The 23,770-nt window shown below is 41.7% G+C and overlaps 1 protein-coding gene across 1 annotated transcript in view; it reads left to right on the forward strand.

Annotated features, from left to right (window-relative positions):
• The window catches only part of Basp1 (brain abundant membrane attached signal protein 1), a 50,621-nt gene extending 36,279 nt beyond the window's left edge, over positions 1 to 14,342 (forward strand). The window contains exon 2 of the mRNA XM_021648697.2: positions 12,707 to 14,342. Coding sequence (XP_021504372.1) covers positions 12,716 to 13,414 — 699 coding nt within the window. The 5' untranslated portion in view covers positions 12,707 to 12,715 and the 3' untranslated portion in view covers positions 13,415 to 14,342. The remainder of the gene's footprint in view (positions 1 to 12,706) is intronic.
• The last annotated feature ends 9,428 nt before the right edge of the window (positions 14,343 to 23,770 follow it).

Consider the following 23,770-nt stretch of genomic DNA (forward strand, 5'->3'; position numbering starts at 1 on the left):
TTCTTTTCATCTTACGATTTTATAGCCAGAGTTTCATGTTCCTATGTACAGGGAGTTTATAGTATTTGTCAAGCTCCCATTGAACAGTAACTACCATAAAACAAACACAAAACAAAACCTTTGTTCTATAGACATCAGATACATTTGAATCAATATTGAAGAAAAGCTTTAGGTCATAACTCAGGTCAATTTGACTGCTAAAACTATTCAATACAATATAACAGAATATAAAAGGATTAAGCAATCAAATGACAAATGACTAGAGATGAATAGTTTATCCGGAGAAAAAACCAGGTTTTGTAATAAAGGAGAATAAGGGTTTCGCCTGAATCAAGGCCCTTTCGGTACTGGTTGAGGATATACACTTGAAGTCTTGCTTGGTGCCTCAGTTCATCAGAAGCCCACAGAATCAGGGAAAATACCAAGAGTCTTTTTACTACTACATGGTCACTGTGCTGCAGCAAGATGGCCCCATGCCTAATGGTCACCAGGTCAGTTGCACAGTCTTTCAGCTGGTAAAATGCCTGCGCCTTTGCTCCCAGTACTTAACATATTCTATTTTGAATATTAAAGAGCCAAGAGGATAAATGACTGGTAGGCTGAAAACCTAAAACTCTAAAAGCTGAAGAAGACTTATGGTCCAACATTACTATGCAAAGATCTTATGAAATACTTTGCTTGGAATAGTTCATATTTCACATATTCATCCTGAAGAGAGGGCTGTTGAGTGAGGGAACCACCTTTAGAGTTGAATTTACTTCTCTGTCCCTTCCCCTTCTGAGTAGCAGCAGCCTGACTTTAACGAGCTTTGAATCTTCTAGAACCTTCCTCCATTAATATATTTCCCTCTTTGTTCTTTGTCTCATCTCACATTCTCATATATATTTTCATTCCTTCCAAAGCCCTCTTGCAAAAGAGAAATCAGCCTTGCTGATGCTCTGGATTTCTGGAATTGCTTTGTCCAGACACTTGGTGTTGACTGAGGCGAAGTCCTTTCATGCTGCTTACATATCATTCAGGCTTTCCCCAGCAAGCATCTTCCCTCCAGTAGCAAAGTCATGGAGGGGATAGTAGTTCACAGCCCCCTGACCTGGTCAAATTGCATGATCTGTTCTTGTCTGTCTTAAGTAGCCTATGACCTCATGGATATACTTCCTAAAACTCTCCTTGATACTTGACACAGTTTTTCTTCTTCCCCCCCCCCGCAACTGTTCTCACAGTTGACTCTTCAGTGTTGTGCCGTCTAAATCTAGATATTCTCCCCATTAGGTAACCTGTATCTTTCTGGTCTACAGTTCCCCATTCTTGGTAAAAGAGTGTCCTTGCCTACTTCACGAATGTCAAAACGTTTTCTGGTAATTTTAGAAGCACTCTTCCTGTTTGTTCCCAGGGACACTAACACTTTGCATTTCCTCTTGGTTTTCCAGTTGAAAGCTTATTTATCCTTCAAGGTTACTTTTCCTGTGTTAAGGAGTAGCCCTGTTCTTTCAGGCTGCTTTCCCTTTGGTTAAGGAGCTGCATTGGTGGGCCAGGTTGCAGCTCCACAAACTGTAAGTTGTTTGCTGGCCAAGGGTGAGTTATTTACCTCTTATAATCCTTAATTTCTTCATGGTAATGTGGGGTTAGTAATAATTTCTTCCATATAGGACAGTTAATATATTGATGTACACAAAGATCAACCATTAAAATCATCTTAGGGAGAATAAGTCATATATGTAAGTAATTTTGATGTTTCTACTTAATCAGTAAAGGTTCCCTGTTCCTCTGTCCTCAACTGTCATCTCTTGTTTTTCATTCGTATGGTATTTATATGCTTTGACTCTACATACATTGAGTTCACTCCCTTCTGCTTACATCCCATCAGGGTTTAGACTCATATACTTTAAATAAAGGTCCTTTCCTACCCTGATTAATGCATTTTTCTAGAATGCATTTTGATCATACTAATTTCTTCATGCTCCTCTGCATACTGGAATTTCTCTTTTCCCCCCTCTCTTCTCCCCTTCTCCCCTCAGAGTATGCTTCTGTAGGACTGGGATGAGTGAATTACAAGGAATTACTGGGATCGGCTGTTTGCTGTTGCTGGGAAAGCTTTCTGTATTCTTGTACATTTCCGAGCTTTTGTAGACAAAATTCATCTTGGTCATTTGTTGTAGAAAATAAAAATTGCTAATAATGTTATTACTAAAAACCTGTAATTATTACGGCAGTTATCATTAATCTGCTACCATATCAAAAAAAGACTCAGACACCTGTTGTATTAAAATAAAACTTGTTTCACCTGGGGCTGGGCAGAAATTATCCCCAATCTACCTTGTTACCGCTCAGCCTTATATCACATGCCATTTGCTTTAATCATTCCATTCTGGGCTACTTCCTATCCAATATCCCCATGAATACTTGTGCATGCTTTCCTTCTGGGCTGCCTTTCTCCATGCTGCTTCTTCTCCTTGCCCATGTGGTTCTTTACCTATCCCATGGCGACTCTGTTTCCTTTTTCTGTATCTGTCTCTCTCCTTCCTATGATTCTTTTATCCTCTAAGTCCACAAACTTTACCATGCGTACCTCAATTCTGTCCTGCCCAGGTGTGTAGGCATTTATTCAACCAATCGGGGATAATTTGGAGATTTTTTTTTTAATTTGGGTTATAGAAGCATGAGTGTGTGCATTTGCATGTGGGGGTACATTTCTTTTTGTCTTTCTATTTTTACCTTTCTTCCCCCTCTCTCTCCCTCCCTCACTCTCTTCCTTTCTTTCCAATAACGCCTTCCAATATATTTTCATAATTTGTCACATTTTATTGTGACAGAGAAATAAATTGTCTTAAAATGCTTTCTCTCATTTTTTCCTCATGATATTTTAAAGGTTTGCCTTGGGAACTTAGGTTGGGTTGACAATTCTTAATATAGTTCTCTCTCCCTGGAGAACATTGCCATCACTGAGTGATAGTGGATTGTTGAATAGAAGCTTTGACTGAACCAGACAGCGACAAAAAGTAGGTCTAATAATGGAGATTATCACCAGGCCTTGAAGAAACCTGACAGCAAATCATTGTGATGGAACACAGACTGGTAAGAACACCCTCAATACAAAGGTACCTCATTTCCCTCTTTTAGAATAGAAGTTTTGACCATTTAAAAATAAAGAAACCGATCATTTGTTCAAAATAGAAATTGGTGGGCCTGACAAACTATTTTAGACACTTTCTTCTATTTATACTTACTAAAAACACTCTTTGCTTCTTTATTTAATTCTTTCTCTAAGGTACGACGAGACTCCCTCCCAACATGTTTCAGCTAGTGTGTGTGTGTGTGTGTGTGTGTGTGTGTGTGTGTGTTGGTTTGTTGCATTTGTAAGAAAGAAATCTTTGTCCTGTAGCCTAGATTGTCCTTGAATGTTCAATCCTCCTGCCTCAGCTGCTGTGGTGTTGGAATTATTGGTATGCATGTACCACCACACCCAGTCCCAGCTCCATTTGACAGATAGCTCAGATTCTTGTGTCCTGAGTAGTTGTGAAACTTGTGTAGTGATAAATGTGTCAGCAGATGTAGCTCATGAGCCAACTGTAACTTTGTATTGCTTTCAAAAAAGTCGATAGTTAGTTTTCTGGCATGTAAAACTGCTTAGCTTTGCAGCTCTGAGTTAACCGAGTGACAATTTCTTGTTCAAGGATGTAGTTAACACACTTAGCCATGTACCGAACTTTGTTAAGAAAGGAGGACTGCTGCCTGGCATCCTTCCGTGGCAGACATATTTTCTTCTGATTATAGATAGAAACACAATCAGGAGAGTGCTTCTTCTGTGTACTACATGATGAACTTGAAATCAACTGAGAAACAACACTCCAAACAGGCTGTTGTATATTCATGTTGGGTTTTACTTGCAGATACGGAATCGTCTATGTAATAATGTTTGCTATCATACTTAAGAACTCTATTCTGCTGATTCTAGACGAACTGGCTAACTAATCCAAATTTGAATTTTCAAAATAGAAACTTTGCAGTGTTTGGTAGCTTTCTGTGTGAGAAGTGCGTGGATGTCATTAGTGCAAAGAAAGAAGACGCAAGTAGAGCTAGCCTGTGAAGTAACTGACGTACTCCCCTTTAGACCACACGGAGGAGTTTGATGCCATTTTCTTGTTTTCAGGCTGTTAGTGTGTGCTGGTTAATGTATGCCAATGAGTTTTATCAAGTAAAAAAGCTGCATTCATTGACGAGGTAGTATTACTATAGAACGTGTAGATGGGAAATGGAATTGAGTCTATTATGGAGAATGTTAGTTAATGTCCTGGGTTGATATCCTTGTGCAATCATGCATTTTTCTGAAGAGCGTTAGTGCTCTGACTGGGGACCCTGTTCTTCAGTCACTCAAAAAATTGGGTAGCCTATGTTTTCCGAATAGGACCAAGGAAGCTCTGCTAGAGTGAAAGTGACTGCAAATCATGCTCCTCTGCATGTCAAGCAACCAAACTTCAGAACGCAGATTGTAGAAAACACCCTTAGTTTTGCTTGCTGTCAAACTGAGGGACATTTGGATGGCCCAAGTCAGTACAAGGACTTCTTCGAGGAAGCTTCATTCATATTGTTACTTAGGCCTTCCCCAAAGAGTTGAAGGCTTGTTAAAATTTATAAAACTCTTGTTTCTCTTACTCAGTGCTTGATTTACTCCAGAGTTCTTCCATTCTTTCTCATCTACACCCAGGCACACCACTGAATGTGTTTTATTTCAAAGAATAGAGAAACTACGTGTATAACCATTCTTAGATATTTAGGTGGGTTTTCGGGACATGAACTTAGGTCTGTATGTGTACTTTCCTGCTGCAAAGTGCATTTAACTGCGGCACTGTGCATTCAGGCCTACTGCAGTTCTTTTGACTAAAACTAAAAGAATGTCTAGTTAATAGGCCTGCCATGCCTTTTAGCCGGTTACTGCTGGTAGGGGTTGAGGAACCTCAGAGCTGCTAGGTGTCGTCTTCTGAAAAGGATCCAATCACTGTTTTTCACTCCTGTAACTGGGTCAGAGAGTTTCCATTCACCAAAGCAATTTGTCAGGGGCCAATGGGGCTAGAACGGAAGACAAGGCCCTGCTGGATCTGCTGATTCATAACGCCATTGCTTTTACTTTTTTAAAAAAATGGACCCAAGGCTCCAACGCTCTTCTGCTGCATGCTTTTGCACCACATTCCTCTGAAAATGTCTTTAGGATAAATCTGTGATGTCAGTTTCTATAGGGTTGGGTGTGGAGCAGAGAACCCTCCACAGACTTAGCTTCTCTCAACATGAGCTGCTCTTTCCACTCCGCTCTCCTGCCCCTTGCTCCCCTGCCCCTTGCTCCCCTGCTGACTTTTATGTGAAACTAAAGGATTTGTGGCCTAACTGTGCTTCAGGTCACCATGACTTTGCCTTGCCATTCTCAAAGCAAGGCCAGTGGCTTTCAAAGCCATAACTGGTCTTCAAGATCCTCAGCTTATACATACCAAACAAAAATTACAAAGTGTTGTCATTTAAAATTTTTTTAAAAACCAGTTTTGTCTTAAACATGATCTTCTCTGTCCCAGGCTGGCCTTGAAAGTGTGTGGTGCTCCTGCCTCTATCTTCTGAGTGCTGAGATTAATCAGCATGGGCACCACACACAGGGCCTCCTGCAAGATCCTTGATCTCTACCACCTACCTCCTGAGCTGCATTCTCAGCCCCAAAATGTTGCCCTTTATGATTGTCAAATGGTAATGTGTCCTTGTTTGATTTTATATAGCTTTTTCATTTTAGAAATGAAACATAGAAATAATACCTTTCCATTTGGAGAAAAAAAATCAATTGGTAAGAATTTCTTACATAATTTCATCATTCCTGAGTCTATTCGAGAGGCCATGGGTATTTAGAAATGAACTAAGTATCTTTTCCATTAGAAAATAAATCCCCAGGCTCCTGAGCTCTGTTAAAATCAAAACAGAAAGTGGCTTCTGCTAAGGTGAGAGGTATTAACTAGAACTTATAGTGTTTGTGTGTTAAGACTTAGGTCTGTGGAAGGAGGAAAAAGAACAGTATAAGCAAAATTTTGGCCTTTATTTGTGCTGTAATATCTTAGCATTTATTTATTTGGAGGTATTTTTGGTTGTTGTTGTTTTCTTGTTCTCTTCATAGAATTCAGGATACTATCATCCCCCCTCCCCTCCCTGGAAGATAAACCTGATTCTATATGTGATTGTCCCCCAGTTTTCTATGTTGTTTTCATGTTCCTGAAACAAAGGTGTCTGTGGTTAGGACCAGAAGAGCCATGAGATGCACCAAGGAAGACAGGTGCCTGCTCTGCTATGGAGATGATTCTACCCTTCACTGGCGAACTCGTGGGAGGAAGTTTCTGGCAGATACAATATGCGCCTATATGTGGCTAAGCTTTCATTCAGAGTCAGTGTCCTGTGAAGCAGCTTCAGAAAACAGAAGAGCTCTATTTGCATGGATCATGTGTTCCTGAGGCTCTGCAGACAATGTCTGCTCTATGGACAGTCCTGGAAGAGGTGGTAGAGGAAGTGGCTGTAGAATGATATTTCCTGCATTCACAAGAGTTGACTTATTTTTTACAAGAGTGTTTTATATGCAGGAAACAGATTTCTTTGTTCCTCTGAGATTATTGAAAACTGACTCTACATCGTAGGATGTAGAGTGGGTAAAGGAGATTGTTTTAATTTACCTCTCGAGGTTCTATATTTGTTTTACAGTTCTTTGTTTCTATTAGGCTAGCAGTAACTTCCTCTCTGTTCGTTCTTCTTTCTTTCTTTCTTTCTTTCTTTCTTTCTTTCTTTCTTTCTTTCTTTCTCTTTCTTTCTTTGAAAGAGTGAGAGTTAGGCAGATACATTTCAACAATTAAGTCTTGCCTCATTTGGCAAACCTCATACTGAATATCACACATCTTAAATAAAAAATTATAGTTTATTATTTTTTCCCTAAATATTGTTTATGATTGACCCTTCCATCTTTATTTCCTGAGATGGAAAAAGTAAGTTTTAATTTAGCTGGCTGCACTGATAGACTGGCTAACTTTAAGATTAGGACTGTTCTAGAGGGCTGGGTTTTTGTCAGTATCCAAATCATACTGCAGTTTGTGAGAACTCAGGTGGTGTTATGAACTCTGTAATATTGCTGTTTGGGGCTTCCTGCGTCCTGGGGACTGTCTGTAAAATAAGCACAACTTAGATAATGTGAGCAGCTAAAGAACATGTATGTCTGCTCTCAGACAGGCTTCCTGGAGAGAAAGCAGTAAGTACCTACAAAAACATTTCAGACCATCTCTGTTAAAGAGTGCCTTCATTATAAGTTCTGAATTATTTGTCACCTTTAATTTCCCAACCTTTGAAATAAACATAAAAGATAAATATTTATTCAAGTATTCAAATTTTGTGTAGCTATAAAATTTTCATACTTAAAGTATGCAGGATCAAGAACCAATTCATCATTAAGGTTTGCTCTAGTGCCAATATAAAAGATCACATTTCTCCTCTCTGTGAAATTGAAACTAGTAAAATTTTTTTTTTCCTGTAAGAAATACTTATCAATCCCAAGAGTCTTAATACTTGACTTAGAGGAAGAACTGAAGTGCAGTTTTTATTATTACTTTTTTTTTCCTAGTTATTTTTTAGGAAAAAAGAAATCATTGTAACTGATCTTTCTGGCTGGGACAGTATTTCTTTATGAGCCTTCTTGGGTGTAATGAAGTTAAAGAAACTTGGTTTTAGATGTCTCACAAAAGGGCCTTGGGGCATGACTGAGTCAGCTACTAGGACCTGAATTTCATCTCAGAAGCCAGTTTTAAAAAGCCAGGCATGGTGGCATATATTTATAATTCTAGCACTGGGGAGAGAGAAGGACCCTGGGCTTCAATTTGGCAGTCTAGGCAAATTAGCAAGTTCTAGGCCAGTGGGAGATTGTTTCAAGAAAACCCAGGGGACTGTGCCTGAGGAATATAACTGGCAAGGTTGCTGTCTTAGTTATTTTTCTATTGCTGTGATAATACACTATAACCAAGACAGCATATAGAAGAAAGCATTTCAATTGGGGCTCATGGTTCCAGAGAATTAAAGTTCATGACCATCATGGGAGGAAGGCAGGACGCTGCAGTAGTGGCTGGTAGGCTACATCTTCATCCCCAAGCAGGAGGCAGAAAAGAGAGCTAACTGGGAGTGACTGGGCTTCTGAAACCTCGAGGCTGGCCCCCAGTGACACATCGTCTCCAACAAGGCCACGCCTCATAATCCTTCATAAACAATTCTAACAACTGGGGACGAAGCATTAAAACATATGAGCCTGCGGGGGCCCATTCTCATTCAAACTGCAAGAGTCGTCCTGTGATTTTTACATTCTATGTCTGTCTATGTACACACATGCTCATATGCTGAGTGCCACAGACGTTCTTTAGGCATTCATTAGGGAATGAGCAAAGGGTATAGTGTACGGCATCCACGGGTACGGCATCTATGAAGTTGGTTTCAAGGCAGCCGGCTCACGATCCGTGCTACACGGAGGCAAACTCTGAGCTCCCTGACAGGCAGATGCCAGGGGGGCTCCTCCTTCACTTCTGTAGCGCCGCCCTCTCTTTTATTGCTCTTCATCCCAGCTTGCTTGCCTCTGCTAATGTGGCTCCCTGCTGGACTGACACTTACTTTTTTCATAACAGAAAGCAGGGCTTTCAAACATTTTTTCTGGAATACTGGTTTGTATCCAACTGCAATGAATTACATAGATGCTGAGTTTCTACAGAGAGAGAAAAATATATAGAAGACAGTTGTGGGACATTTAGAGTATGTTGTATGTTAGTGCTTTAAAAACACTTTATTTTTTTATTCTTAAAAATCATGTATAGAAAATGTCAAAAAAAGACATTTGCCATGTTGTGATTTTCTCTCATAAAAACCCTACCTTTGACACATTAGCCAAAACAGAGATTTATTTCTTTACTGTTTGCATATGAATTCGAAGCAATTGATAACCTTTAAGTAAAGAATGTGGATTCTTTTTCATTCCAGTGTACAAAATAGAGTTTCTTGTTTCCTTGAAATAACTGATGGAAAGGTATTGAGGACACAGTGGAAGGTGAAATGAGTGACCACTTTGTGACCACTCAGGACTTGATTAAATTGAGAGGAAAGCATTTATAATCGTGTATAACTGTTTTGTTTTTGATACAAGGTCTTGTTATGTAAAGCAGGCTAGTCTGGAGCACAGGACCTCACTGCCTCAGCCTCACAGGTGCTAGGATTATAAACCTGTTGTGCTCGGCTTCTAACCTGTGGTTTTACAAATCTTTGTCTAGAAACAGATTTACTGGTAAAGTGGATGATCAGTGTGTTAGGAGAGACTCATAACATCATGAAAATTATATATGTCTAAAGCATTCTCACCAGCGAGGCAGACTGATTTTGGTATCAGCCGTTAACTATGTAAACTTCTCACGCACATCTGCAAAGACAGCAGGAGCCTTTTTGGCGCATACACATCAAACATCTTTGAATGACCTTTTAAAGGGTGTCTGCTTTTTTCAACCATGTTTTAATTACATTGTTTGTAATAGCTGGTTCTAAGACTCATCTGTGTACTGCCTAAGTTCTGCTATTCTGTTGGTCTTTCTAAGTGCAGAATTCTCTGGGAATTGTAAAGTTAGGTGTTGGGGAGAGGAACCAACATTTCGGCAGACCTGTGAAATGTCAAACTCTGGACTGACGTCCCACTTTAAATCCCCATGAAATTGGCATTTATTATTTTACAGGAACTAGAGACAACAAGGTTCATTAACTTGCTCAAGGGTTCAAAGCTGCCTTGGAGGGGGGATTCATGGATCAACCATGGCCTAATGTCCAAATTCTCCGTGAAATAATACTTGTCCGCTGTTCACCAGACTCAACGTGGCACTGCTTCTCCCTCTGCTCGTCGTTGCTAGTCATATTTTTATGTGTATTTGAAATTGTGATTCTGTAGTGCTAGCTCTTGTGGCAGAAAATGTTCTTGCACTTTTAAAGAAAACATCAAAGGTGCTTCCTGTTGAGATGTCACGACTGAGCTGAACTCTCGTGCTTGCCCTCATTGCCACACACAGCTCCAGTCTGTGCACTCAGCACCTGCCCCTGTTGTTCATGGTGTCACTCGTTGCTAGTAGACATCCTAGCTGTGAGGAAATGCAAAGCAAACTTAACTCTTTCAGTTTGTCACTTTGGATCAGGCCTACGTAACTTCCAATGTAGGTCACTTCTTGACTCAAGAAACCTGTTTTTCCCCCAACCCCACCTCTCTCATGGGGACATGTGTATAGGGTGGTTGCAAATATGTGTGTTCAAACATTTGCTCATTTGTGTGAAAGCCCAAGGTTGATGTCCAGAGTGTGCCTGGATTACTCTCCACTTTATTTGTCAAGGCAGATTTTCTTAATGGCAGCCAGGGTTGCTTGAGAAGGCCAGTCTATGTATATTGCTCAAGGCACCCCAGTCTCTACCAGGGTGCTAGAATTGGAGGTACTGAGTTGTAGGTTCAAACTCCATTCCCTATGAGCAGCAAGCACCTCTGAGCTGTCAAGCCATCTCTCCAACCCTGTATCTCTCTTTCTTTTTTTAAACCCAAGTGTTCCAATTTTCTATACTAACCAATTTCTTTCAAAACTAGAAGTCATAGAAAGGAGAGGACTCATTCAACTCCATGCCCAGGGTCCTTGCTTGCTCTCATTTCTTAAGGATCTGATAAAAGAACTTCACTAGCAAATAGGAAGAGGAGAGCACCCACAAAATTTCTTCTGTAGCCTATATCCTTTCAGTATGCTGAGCTGGGCCTTTCTGGGAGGTCCTGCCTCAGAATCCAGGAAGGTACCAGATCAGCTTCACCTGATAAGTGTTGCCTCTTGCACTAACACATTCTTTTTGGGCTTTGACCTTTGTTTTATGGTACAGCTTCATGAACTCAGCTAGTTAGATTCCTTCTGAGCAAAACACACCATTGCATGATGCTCTTGAGAAGGTGAAATAATTTAGATAAATCATTTAGGATTAGGACTGTTCCCGACACCTTAGATTTTAATTTGTAACTGTAATTTACCCCTCAGGATGCTGGGTAGGTGTTAATTCTTATTCTTGTGGGAAAAAACCAGATAACCGCTTTCCTGGGGCTCTAGTGCATTTCATAAACACTTCTCTAGAACTCTGCTGTGTTTCATACAGGTAAGCCAGCTGAAAGCATAGGGTGCTTGTGTTTAAAAAAAAAAAAATCGACATTATTGAGACACATTCTCTTACAACTTGATTGTGTCTGTTCGATTTCTACCAAGAAAAGAATCACAGCTGGGCTTAAAACAAAGAATAGAATGTGGCTTTAATTGTGTTTCAGAAAACCCATTTTAGTAACTCAGATTTTAGGGTTGTAAACCAACAGGACTTTAAACCTCTGGGGATTGCTATATAGAATTTCACCCTGTGGGTGTCAGAACCAAGCTCTCCATTCTTTGTTCACAAGAAGACTACATTTACTCTTTGCTTTTTAGGCTGCAATTTCTAGGTCGGTGTATGGGTTTTTGTTATACAGCTGGGAGAAGAATCTAAAGGTAGACCTATCAGGTTTTCCATTTCCCACTTCAACCTAATGCATCAAAATGTAACATGGAGTACAGGAGCCGAAGTCATGTGTGATACCAACAACTAGGGAAGTGTCTAATTTGATGAGGGTGTTGTAGAAAATGGAAAGAGTGTTTTAGTCATCTTTGTGTTTATTCATTTTTTTTTCTGTCTCCTCCAACTCTTAAAGTCAACCCAGTCAGGGAATTAGCATAGAATGGTGAGACAAATTTTGACTGAAGAATAGTACTCTATGCAACACCTGACTTTCAAAAGGTGTGGGTTATTTCACTGTCATGAATCATGATTTCAAGAAGCGTAGTGAAGAAAGAGCACCTTTTTCTGCTCTGAAAGGATGCTAGTAAGGGGATGGAGGGTGGATAGCTAGGTGAAGAGAGTCCAAGGGTGAGCAGAGCCAGGAGAGCTCACAGTCTCTCTGAGGCCCTTCACCTGTACTTCCGCGCTTCCTGCGGGAGGGGGGGGTAGGGGGAGTGGGGGGGGGGCGGGGACCGACAGGGTCAGTGGAATGTTAGCTTTTTGAAAGTTTTGCCATCTTGCATTCATGAAAAATAATTAAATTTTCTCAAGAAAGCAACATTGAGTGACTTCACACAGACACGCAGTGCTATGAAAACGTGCAAAAGAATAGTTGAGAGACTTGTGATTTATGCTGGGCAATTTCTCCAGAAAGTTATTTGTAAATTTTCAGATTTTGTTGCTGTTATTGGCGGAGGTTTGTAAAACAGCTAGATTGTAGTTCTAAGATGGCTGTCCCTGCCATTTTGTGCTGCAGTGTTCAATGCTGGATGTATAATATAACGAGACATATAAGAATCCAATCCCAAGCCACCCGTCCTCTAGTCCTCATTGATGACCTTTACTTGACGACCTCCCCCACCCCCACCCCACTGGCGTGCAGGCTTGGCTGCTGAAACTTGTCTTTCTTTGTTTCGACGGGATACTACTTGTAATTGTGCTAGAATGCATGCGACATCCAGGCCACCACTTGGTTGCCCCCTTGCAATTGCCCGAGCTCCTTGACCCCTCGCTCTGCAGGAGGCCTCCTGCAAGTTTGCCTACTTGACCCTAACCCCCCTCTGCCTTCCTCTGTGCTTCCTTCCAGAACTCCACGATGGGAGGCAAGCTGAGCAAGAAGAAGAAGGGCTACAATGTGAACGACGAGAAAGCCAAGGACAAAGACAAGAAGGCTGAAGGCGCGGGCACCGAGGAGGAGGGGACCCAGAAGGAGAGCGAGCCCCAGGCGGCTGCCGACGCCACCGAGGTCAAGGAGAGTGCCGAGGAGAAGCCCAAGGACGCGGCGGACGGCGAGGCCAAGGCCGAGGAGAAGAAGGAGGGCGACAAGGCAGCGGCCAAGGAGGAGGCGCCCAAGGCCGAGCCCGAGAAGAGCGAGGGCGCCGCGGAGGAGCAGCCCGAGCCCGCGCCGGCCCCCGAGCAGGAGGCGGCCGCGCCCGGGCCCGCTGCGGGCGGCGAGGTCCCCAAGGCCGGCGACGCCGGGGGCGCCGAGAGCACGGGCGAGGGCGCGGCCAAGGAGGAGGGCGAGGCCAAAAAGACTGAGGCTCCCGCCGCCGCCGCCGCCGCCGAGACGAAAAGCGACGCGGCCCCGGCGGCTTCAGACTCTAAACCCAGCAGCGCCGAGCCCGCGCCCTCGTCCAAGGAGGCGCCCGCCGCCTCGGAGGCGCCCAGTTCCACAGCCAAGGCCCCCGCGCCCGCCGCGCCCGCCGCCGCCGCCGCCGCCGCCGCCGCCGCCGCCGAGCCCCAGGCCGAGGCGCCCGGCGCCAGCTCTGAGCAAAGCGTGGCCGTCAAAGAGTAACCGGGACAGCCTAGCCAGAACCGACGCCACTTGCAAACGACCTGTCTCACGCTCTCTCTGTCTCTCACTCTGTCCTCTCTCTGTCTCTCTATCCTATACTAACTTGTTTCAAATTGGAAGTAAGGATATGTATTGCCCAAGGGATTAAAAAAAAAAAAAAGAAGAAGAAGAAAAAGAAAAGAGGATGTGTCCCATTAGGGGAGGGAGGGGGCGGGGAGAATCCAAATAGTATTTTTGTGGGGGAAATATCTAATATACCTTCAGTCAACTTGACCAGTCAGTCCTGGATTTTAGAGATCATTGTCTGAAAGTACATCATCTGTACCTGAACCGCTGTCCCGTATACGCCATCGATAAAAAAACCCCCAGCATCTCTCTTGCGGTGCAGTTGGGGAGGGAAGCGTTTGATTCTGCCCGCAGGGCCAGTGCCAAGGCAATCAGATCTTTATGAAAGCAGTATTTTCTGTGTTTCCTTTTTAATTTACAGCCTTTTCTTATTTTGGTATTTTTTTAACGTTGTGGATGAATGCCAACTTTCAGACGGAGCCCACTTAGCTTGTCCACATGTATCTCCATGCCAGCCCTCCATTCTTCCTCTCCAGATATTTTTGGGAGTAACAAACATTCTCTCATCATACTTAGCCTACCTAGATTTCTCATGACGAGTTAATGCATGTCCGTGGTTGGGTGCACCTGTAGTTCTGTTTATTGGTCAGTGGAAATGAAAAAAAAAAAAAAAAAAGTCTGCCTTCATTGCAGTTCCAGTTTTCTTCCGTCTGTGTCACAGACACCAACACACCACCCATTGGAAAATGGAAAATAAAAATAAAAAATAAAAATAAAAAATGTACAATGGATGCATTGAAATTATATGTAATTGTATAAATGGTGCAACAGTAATAAAGTTAAACAATTAAAAAGTAGTAAAGACTCTTGCCTTTCTTTCCCCCTCCCTTTCTATAATGCTTGTTTTTCCTTCCTGCGTATAATTGAATAAAGGTATGGAGCAGAATCCTCAAGTGTTCTTGACCAAAATCTTTAAAAACAAACAAAATGAAACACACCAAATAATGGAATCAATGTCACTTATCCCACAAGATGAACAGGAAAAACATGAATTTACATTTAATAATAGTTTGTGCATAATTATTAGTACTAAAAAAAGAGCAAATGTTTTGCATGAAACGTTACATGACAATCAAGAGCTGTACCTTAAAGGCTGGAAGAACAGTATGATCTTAGAGAAACACCCTGTGTGTATAAACTGTGAAGCCCTGGACCAGCGTCTATGCCTGACTCCAGGTAAATGGATAACAGAGCAAGGCAAAGAATCCGGAATGCCATCATGAGTAGGTAATGGGATAACAGCCAAAAGAATGCTGTAGTTTCTTCTGCTTTTAGTGGCTTCCATCTTCTCCAGACCTCCCTTGCTTTGGCTTCAAGGGAGCATAAGCCCCTGACCTCCAAGACAAGAACCCTTTGATAGCTGACATATGTAGAAGTTTGTGTGCACATGCCAGGGAGGAGTGTATACTACAGGTGGATGTGCTAACCCATCACCCCTTGGTGACTCCATTACTGGAATAGTGATCATCTGTGTGCTCAGGGTACTCCTGTGCCACGTGGAGAAGGGGCTGGGGAACGATGGCTTCTCTACAGACTCAGCACATTAGTTCTTGAGTGTAAGAAAAGAAGTGATTGTCTCTTGAATCTCAGAGTAACTTGGGAGAGTTATAATCTGATACTGGAAACCACTGAAAGAAAGAAAGAACGAAAGAAAGAAAGAAGCCAGGTACTGCAAAGATTTGTCAGACCTGAATCAGAGAAATGCCCAGAAAAATAAGTAACAGGTTTATCTTTTAGAGTGTCACTTAGAGAGTTTCCTGCAGAATTTGTGAAGGCCATGAAACGTGCGTGATCCCGTGGATGAGAGCTAACCTGGCTCTATTCCTATATGCTACATGAAGAGGGCAAAGATCCCCTCCAGGCATCTTCTGGGTGTCTGGAGTCAGTGCCACTCTGGGAGGAACGGAAACGGTTGAGTTGGACTAGTTAACACACTTTTTGAGTTCAGGCCGTGCCCATGATCACGTCTAGCTCTTGGGGTTCTTGTTTTTATAATGAAATGAATTTGAACTCTTAATTCATGAAAGCATAGCACACATGAACTATGTAAAAGCATTAACCACCAGCCAACTGTTCTAGGTAAGAAAAGCAATAAGGAGCATCCAGAGCATTACCAGTTATTTAAAAAAAATAAAAAGTCATGTGGGGTGGGGTTTGTATATTATGGAAGTGACAGATTCAACAAACTGGAAGACATTTATAAAATCACATGTTATTTTTAAAATTAAAAAGACTAATTTAAAAAATAAATTTATTAACTACAAAGTAGTTACAAATATTAAATCCCATTTATTCATTGCAACAAAACATGCTTGGTGGAAATAGTATTTTACAGATTATTTTCTTCTTCCACCATTTTCTTTAAGACATTCACAGGATTTTGGGTGAGAACAACCAGTTCAGGCTCTCAAGGTAACATTTACCATTCTGTGTTTTTGTATGGGATAAATGAAATAAGGAGACACACTTCTGCTTATGTGTTGAAGGATGTGATACAAGATAATTAAAATCTGAGCTACATCTATTCGTTTATTTTCTAACCGTTATGTAATTAAGCAAATAAAGAGAGGTGGTCACCACAACACAGGAAATGTAATTTTAACATGAGTAAAGTATATGACTTTTAATGTTATCATCATTTAAAGACCTCTTACAGTGCTGTTTGAAACAGCAGAAAACTTAGAACATGGAATCGACTGGCTCAGCCAGGAAGGAAACAGGGTTGGGTACTCACTAGCCTAGGTCCTTCCCGCCTTTAGATTGATATAAAACAAAGGCACAAATAGTTGTAAGTCCCAACTATTTGTAAACACATAGTTGCTTCATTAACTTGGGCATCTGAATCTTTTCTGAAGACTGAATGGCTCTGGGATTCACATTTGTTTGGTGCTTGTGTATATCCTGCAAGGCGGAAATGAACAGAATCAGAATGTTTCCAAGCTTGCTGGGTTTGTCCCGCCTCTTTGGAAGTTCTACCCTATAGCTGATGCTACCTCTGAATGTTGGGGATAGGTAAAGAGCCACAGAGCAGGGCTGTGCCGTGAATCCTGGGATGGTACAATGTAACCTCAAGCCCAGGCAATCTGGGGCTGCTGAGGAAGAGGGCAGTTGGTAAAAAGGTAAGAGCACCCACCATTCTTCTTGGGGCCTCTTCTGCTTACTGGAGTCATGGCCCTCGCTGGGTAGAAAGAAAGGATGTGGTTATCAACTACCTGCCACGATCTAGATGTTCTCTGGCTGCCAATGCCCAGCTGCTTCACTGGTACCAGATCCTGCTTTCGTTGAGCACCCTAGAATTTTAATCTTGAGTGAAATGCCATAGCGTACTGGATCATGGGTTCCTTACCCAGACAGGCAACATAGAAACTAAAACCCACCACCAAAACTGGCCTTGAATGGAACATCAGTTTTATATTATTTCTTTTTAAATGTCAGAGTTTGACATACAGCAAATTACAATTATTTTATTTATTTGGGAAAGGATCTACTTAGAAAACCTAGCAAACTTTTAATTTTGGTATTACCCAGTCTCTTGTTTTAGGATTGATGAGATCCGGTGCCATGATTTTGATTCAGTCCAGCCTTTCACTTTCAATGATAACATTGCAGATGTATTTATTTGAGATGTGTTTTAGCTAATTTGCACAATATTGAAAACTGGATTAACAGAGGGCAATCTTAAATATGTCCCATGGTGACATCATTAGTAATTTTTGATTTATTCAAGGAGGTGTTTCATTTTGTTTTTTGGCACAGTCTTACTGTGTAGCTCTGGCCTAAAATTCATCATGTAGACCAGGCTGGCTTTGAGTTCACAGAGATCTTCCTGCTTCTGCCTCCCAAGTGCCAAGATTAAAGACACGTGCCAGTATTCCCAGCTAGCAGAAGCTTTGCAAAAAGAGCAACAGTTAGTTTCATTTGAAACTGGCAGTATTTATTTTTCCTTTTTTTTTCTGCCAAGCAGTTGATATCTAAACTATTCAGCTCAGGGACAGATCTTTAACAAGAGCATCATTCTGCCATAACCTTGTCTGCTAAAGGAGAAGTAAAAAAGGGTAACATAGAAGGTTTTCATGACAATTTGGTGTGTCATTAGTTTTGAAATAAAGCAATTCTTCATCATGAGATTATATGCTTTCTGACTTTTTAATGACAAAATTTTCAGTGGTCTATGAAACCTCAGGTCCTGGGGACTGGCTGGCTTCATACATTCCTACCCAAGCTCAGTCTCCAGGCTCCATGTTATTAAGAGCAGTTTCCACTGCAGATCCTCATATTTCCATTCACATCTGTACTCAAGGAGATTCCTAGAGGGGATATCATTGGAAGAGAACATGATCTTGGAAAAAATCCTAGTGCAATAGCAGTCATGAAAACACAGGCTTCCCTGTACGTCACCTACCCCCGCTTCATACACTACTGTTGTTCAAACATCACATTTGTTTCTTATTTTGTTTTGTTCAAAAGTAATTTTATATTTCCCCTGAGTTCTCCTCTGGACTCAGGAAATTCACTTTTATTGTTACATATAAATCAACTGACATTATCTAACATATCTTTTTCTTTTACTTCCCTCAGGTCAGCGTGTTAAAATGCCAAGGGACGGATGAACTTGCCCAGATTTGAGGTCATTTGAGAGAACACTCACAGTTGCTTTCTTTCATTCAGTTTTGTCTTCCCATCTGTCAAGAATTAAAAGACTAAAACTTTCCCAAGAAAGTTTCTTCTTTCATTAAGAAGAAAAACAAACAAATAAACAACCCAACATGCAAAAAAGTGTACTTTATTAACCACTAACCAGCGTTTCAGCTAATAATTAAAATGAGAAATTTTTAGTTTACATGCTTCCCTGTACATTGAAACTTTAAACCAATTTACTTCATTCAGTTTCTAAAATGAGATAGATATTTTGATAAACAAAAAGTCTAAAATTCTGAATTCCAGACACTAGCAAGGGAGGCTCTGCATTGACAACCTCACTGTCTTTTTGCCTTTTAAGCTGTGGATTTGTTTATTCAGACAGAAAATGTTTGCATAGACACCCGAAATTTCCAGCTGGTAATGGAATGATAAAGCCTTGACTTGCTGTAGTAAAGAGTCACATAACCTAAAATCCAGCTACATAATAACACTGTTACTCAAAGAAGAAAGAAAGAAAAAAAGGACCTGTTTTGTCTTGAGGAAAATATGTTAACTTGTGACACACTTTTGTTAACAAAAGTGTGAGGGTGGGAGTGCAAAGAGAAAGAAGAGAAAGTGCTGAGCCTTAGCTCTAAAGAGAGAGCAATCCTATTAACAGAAGACAAAGACTATGTTTCACCGTTGCATTATAGAAACAGCCTAGTTTTGAGTTTTGCCAAGAAAAGGGGATGGTACGCCTCATTACAAGAGCTTTTTGCACAGGTTTGGGAAATTTGACGTGACGGGTGAACCCCATTAAGAGAAATGACTCTAAGATTCCCTAACAGCACTGAGCAATCTATGTCCCACTCAGGCTGAGCCTCAGCCTCAGCACAGACATCCAAGAATAGTGCTTGCTCTCAGCCGGAACCACCCACTTCAGCACTGAAGTCTGACTCGTATGCAAATTCCCCAGAGGGGACTTAAATTGTTTTTTTTTTTTAAGGTAAGAATAATAGAGACTGTATTTTGCTTGCTATCCATTCAGCTGCCTTCTCTTCCAGTAGCTGAAACTGCCTTGGTTTTTAGAGCAATTTCTAGCTTTTCAAAATAAACACCCACCCCCAAATATCTTCAAGAATATCACAGTAAGAAGATGAACTACGAGAATACATATGGAAAGAGTCGCTTACATTTCTGAGGCTAGTCAGAACTTCATAATAGCAAATTTGTTCTTTATTTGTTGTTTATTGTTTCTCTACATTTTGTTGAAGGTTGTACTTTTTCTTGGCTAATCATTTAACGTTTGTTTGTCTGTCACAGGGTTAACTGCTTACATTGGGTTAGAACTATAAGAAACTGCAAACACCTTAAATGTATCATTCTTTTAAAAGCTTATTTTTTTTTAATTTTATGTGAATGATGGTTTTGCCTATATTTATGTATGTGCCCATGGTAGCCAGAAGAGATGTTGACTGTCTTGGAACTGGAATTGCAAGCTGCCCGCCACGTGGGTGCTGAGAACTGAAGCTAGGTTATCTGCTGAAGCAGCAAGTCCTTTTAACCACAGATCCATTTCTCCAGGTCCAGATGCACCATCTTAAACACAATTCAAGTGTTCCGTTCCTCTGGCTCTGCAGGGCCCTTATTCTGCTTTTGTTCTGAAGTCCCTTGGCACTCACCTGTGTTTTGTCTATCTTCCTTCTCCTGGATGAATTCATCTGTAAGAATAATGGGGAGATTAATAGAGGACGTATTCGGAATGTAAGGTAATTCAAAATGGTCTCTACTCAGAATGCTTTTCAAAAAGAATCCAGAAGTTTCTACCACAAACTGCTTCCATAAGGAAGAGAAGTGCTTCTGAAATGCCATTCTATTTGCTTATAAAAGGAATCTTTGTCTAGATGAGCTTAGAGGCTTACACTTCTAATACCACATGGGAGGCAGGAGCTCTGAGCGCCAGGCCAGCCAGGTCTACCAAGTAAATTCCAGGCAAGAACTACAACGTGAGACCCAGAAAAAAAAATCCCTGACATATTAAAACAAAGAAATTCCATCCAGTTCTCAAACTGTGGCTCCACTTCTGCAGTTCTTATGGAAGGTAAGGAGTGAGGTCCAAGCTTAATTTTAAAAAGCCCTTCTTTGGGGTTTAGTATGGATAGCATGACTTTCACAAGATTTGGAATCAGTCTGGAACTGGTGTATTGGTCTATGAATTTAAGAAAATTATTTAGTATCTCTGAGGTTTACACCATCAGAAAAATGCGCTCTCACACACAAGCACAACAGTGAGTGAATACATAAATAAATGCAATAAAAAATTGAAAAGTACAGAGGAGGCTCTGTCCTGTCCACTTACTTCATAAAGGAATATTTAATGGGAAGATATTACTCAATGTTTTCTTGAAAATATAGTGGAAAAGACCATGCAACTGAGACCTAAGTTACCTAAAAGGACGAGCACTCTTTGTGGGAGAATTTTAAAATAAGCACAATATAGAGAAAGCATTGTTTTAGGGGACATGAAAATCCAAGACAGTTCTTCCAAGAATGTCCTAATCACATTACTGAGCTATTTGAGACATAAACCCAAAGAATAATAACAAGTTGCCTTTGCATGGCGCGGGGGGGGGGGCGGGCTGTTGGTGGAACTTTGTGCTTACTAGTCAGCCTTGTGGCCAGGAAACAGGCTCAGCTTACCTGAGAACTGGAGGAAGACCTTGCCTGGAGGACTTCTGGGTAGGGCTGAAGATTGTGCTTCTTTCTGTCCTCAAGGCAAGCATCACTGTCACCAGCACATCACTTCTGGACTATGTGAGCGGTGGAGGTTGGCCTAGTTCTCATTTCCCTTAACTCGACTTTAAGAAAGAGATCCTCTTAAAAGGGAAGATCTCATTTTATAGATGAACTTTGGCGTGTTGTTTATTTGTTCTCCGTGTGTAACATTTTAATGTGCCAGCTCTCCTACCATGTTCTTTATTGCTTCACTCTTATCCCCCAAACTGTCGCTTTCTGCCAGTAACTGGCAGTCATCATATCTCTTCAATTCCAAAAACCTAATAAGCGTGGAAATTGAGCACAGATTCCCCTCTTCAGGAGTTCAGGATGTAACTTACCTCAAGTCCCTCACATGAGTGACTTAGAAGGGTCTTAAAGGTAAGTTGTCCAAAGGGGAACTGCCGATTGCCGGAAATGCTTCCTTTTGGTCTCCTGAGCCTTAACGCTGATGGCTTTATCCTCAGATTAACGCTGATGGCTTTATCCTCAGACAAGCAAGCAAAATCATTCACTCTACCCTTGCTTTGCCTTTTCCTAGGCTTCATAACCCACATGTGGGACCATCACCTGAGCAACCAACAGAACTGCAATGCAGGCTCTTCTCACACCATTCCCTTGTTCAAATTACAGCAAGAACTTCCTTACAACTTCTCAGCGTCCACACTCGTCATTGGCTAGCATTTCGCAACAGAACGGCCACTGCCAGTTTGCTAAAATAGAGTGTGATGTTCAACACTTCACACACACACACACAGACACACACAGACACACAGACACACACAGACACACACACACAGACACACACACACAGACACATACACACAGACACACACACATACACAGACACACACACAGACACACACACAGACACAGATACACACACACACACACACACACACACACCTTCAACTAATTTTGCACTAGGCAGAGGAATAGCTAAGATTTTCAGTAGACTGTGCCTGGCAGTGGGACCAATGGCTTTCAGGTACTCACATGTTTATTGGGATTTATTTTAAAAATTTCAAGGTGGTAAGAGAAAAGCACTAACCAGACCAGGAACTCTTCTGGTGTGATATCTTGTGTAACTGTCCAGGTCTCACAGCCAGTAGGCTGCTCCTGCCCTCAGGTGCTCAATGAGACCTCCCTTTTACCTCTCCCTCCACTGTCTGATGTCATCTCTTGATGCTGTGTCCCTTGGCCTTGTGTACCAGTGCCTGTGGCTGCTAGCTGTGCTCTGAGGTGCACCCAGCAGGGACTGCGCTGCCATTGTGCCTGTACTCTTGCTAGTCATCTGTCTGGAGTTTCCCACACCCTTACTTCCACCTTGAACTTTGCAAATGAGGCCATTTTTCCTGACCATCTTCTTTGTAGACTGCCACCCACCATGCAAGCTCTTTGTACATACACACCTTGACCTTCTACACATTACTGTTTTCCCCTTGGTGCTAATCACCAAGCTATGATGGTACCCTTTCCTTAAACAGCATACTCCTTTGGTGTTTCCTTCTACTGTACTATAAATTTTATAGAGCAGAATCTTTTAACTTTTTTGTTTAATGTTAGGTCTTGGTGGTAGGAATGAATAAATCAACAGTAGAGGGTACAAGAATTAAATCATCATCCAACAGCGTATGTAATTAACCTGAGTTAGGCATTGTGAGGAGATGTAATCCAGTTTCTCCCAAAACTGTAACCCTGATAATATATAGGTTGAAGAGAGGGAAGAATGAAGGAGAGGAAATAGCAGAAAAGGGACCTATGTGATCAGAGTTCAAGGGACAAGGCAGGCTAGAAGAGATGGCAGGAGACCGTGGTAGGGGGCATTTGAAGTGAAAAAGTAAAGTAGGGAACAATGAGTGTGATATGTACTTGAGATCTGGTCCAGCAGGCCTTGGTGGGCTGGGCTGAGGGCTCACATCTGTAGCCCAAGGGTTATAAAGAAGCCAGAGATGCTCTCAAACCAGAAGAATCATTGGAGGTCTAAGGTGGAGAACTCCACCTTAGTGTGATGAGGGCCCAGAGAACTCCACCTTAGTGTGATGAGGGCCCAGAGCACAGACAAAAGTTCTTTGCAGGAGGCAGGCTGATGGAGGTGGCAGAAAGGAGAAAAAGCAGACATTGTTAGTTAAGAAGTCCTGAGACCTGATGGCTTGACACTCTTGATACATAGATAGGATGCAAAGCTCAGGTGGGTGAAAGCTCTTGAGCAGGGGATGAGGTCCTTCTGGGTCCAAGAGAAAAGCAGGAGAGGTGTTCTTGGAAAGGATGGCCACCTTGGAGGCTAGCAGCTAGTAGCAGAGACTTGGAGAAAGAAGAGCATGGCTGGAGTATGTGACTGTTTTAGGAAGAGGACTGTCTGGACAAAGAGTGGAAACCTCAAAATGCCCTCTTGTTTTCCATGAGAAGGTGATGGAATAATTTTTCCAAGGCAGTGGTAGGGAACACGGAGGAAAACAACTTTATGTAAGATGGCTGCTGGGTAGTGATGTCCTGATGCACTTCAGGAAAACCAAGAGAAAGAAAGGGGTGGTTCAAAGAGGGCCAGGGGGTAAAAGTGAGTTGGCATTGATGAGACAGCATTTTTTAAAAGAACTTCTTTTTGATTCTTTGTGAGTTTCACATTATGCATTCCAGTCCCACTCATCATTCTGTCACCTCATATCTACCCTTCGTCTTTGCAACCTCCCCACAAAAGAAAGCACAGATACAAACAACAACAACAACAACACCAAAACAAAGCATAGGAAACATGTTATCATGGAAGCTGAAGCATGCCACCATGCGCCCCATGGTATAACTCTCTGTTATAACTCTCTGTGCACACATCTTCAT

Source organism: Meriones unguiculatus, chromosome 3 (genome assembly GCF_030254825.1).
Source record: "Meriones unguiculatus strain TT.TT164.6M chromosome 3, Bangor_MerUng_6.1, whole genome shotgun sequence".
Classification (NCBI taxonomy): domain Eukaryota; kingdom Metazoa; phylum Chordata; class Mammalia; order Rodentia; family Muridae; genus Meriones; species Meriones unguiculatus.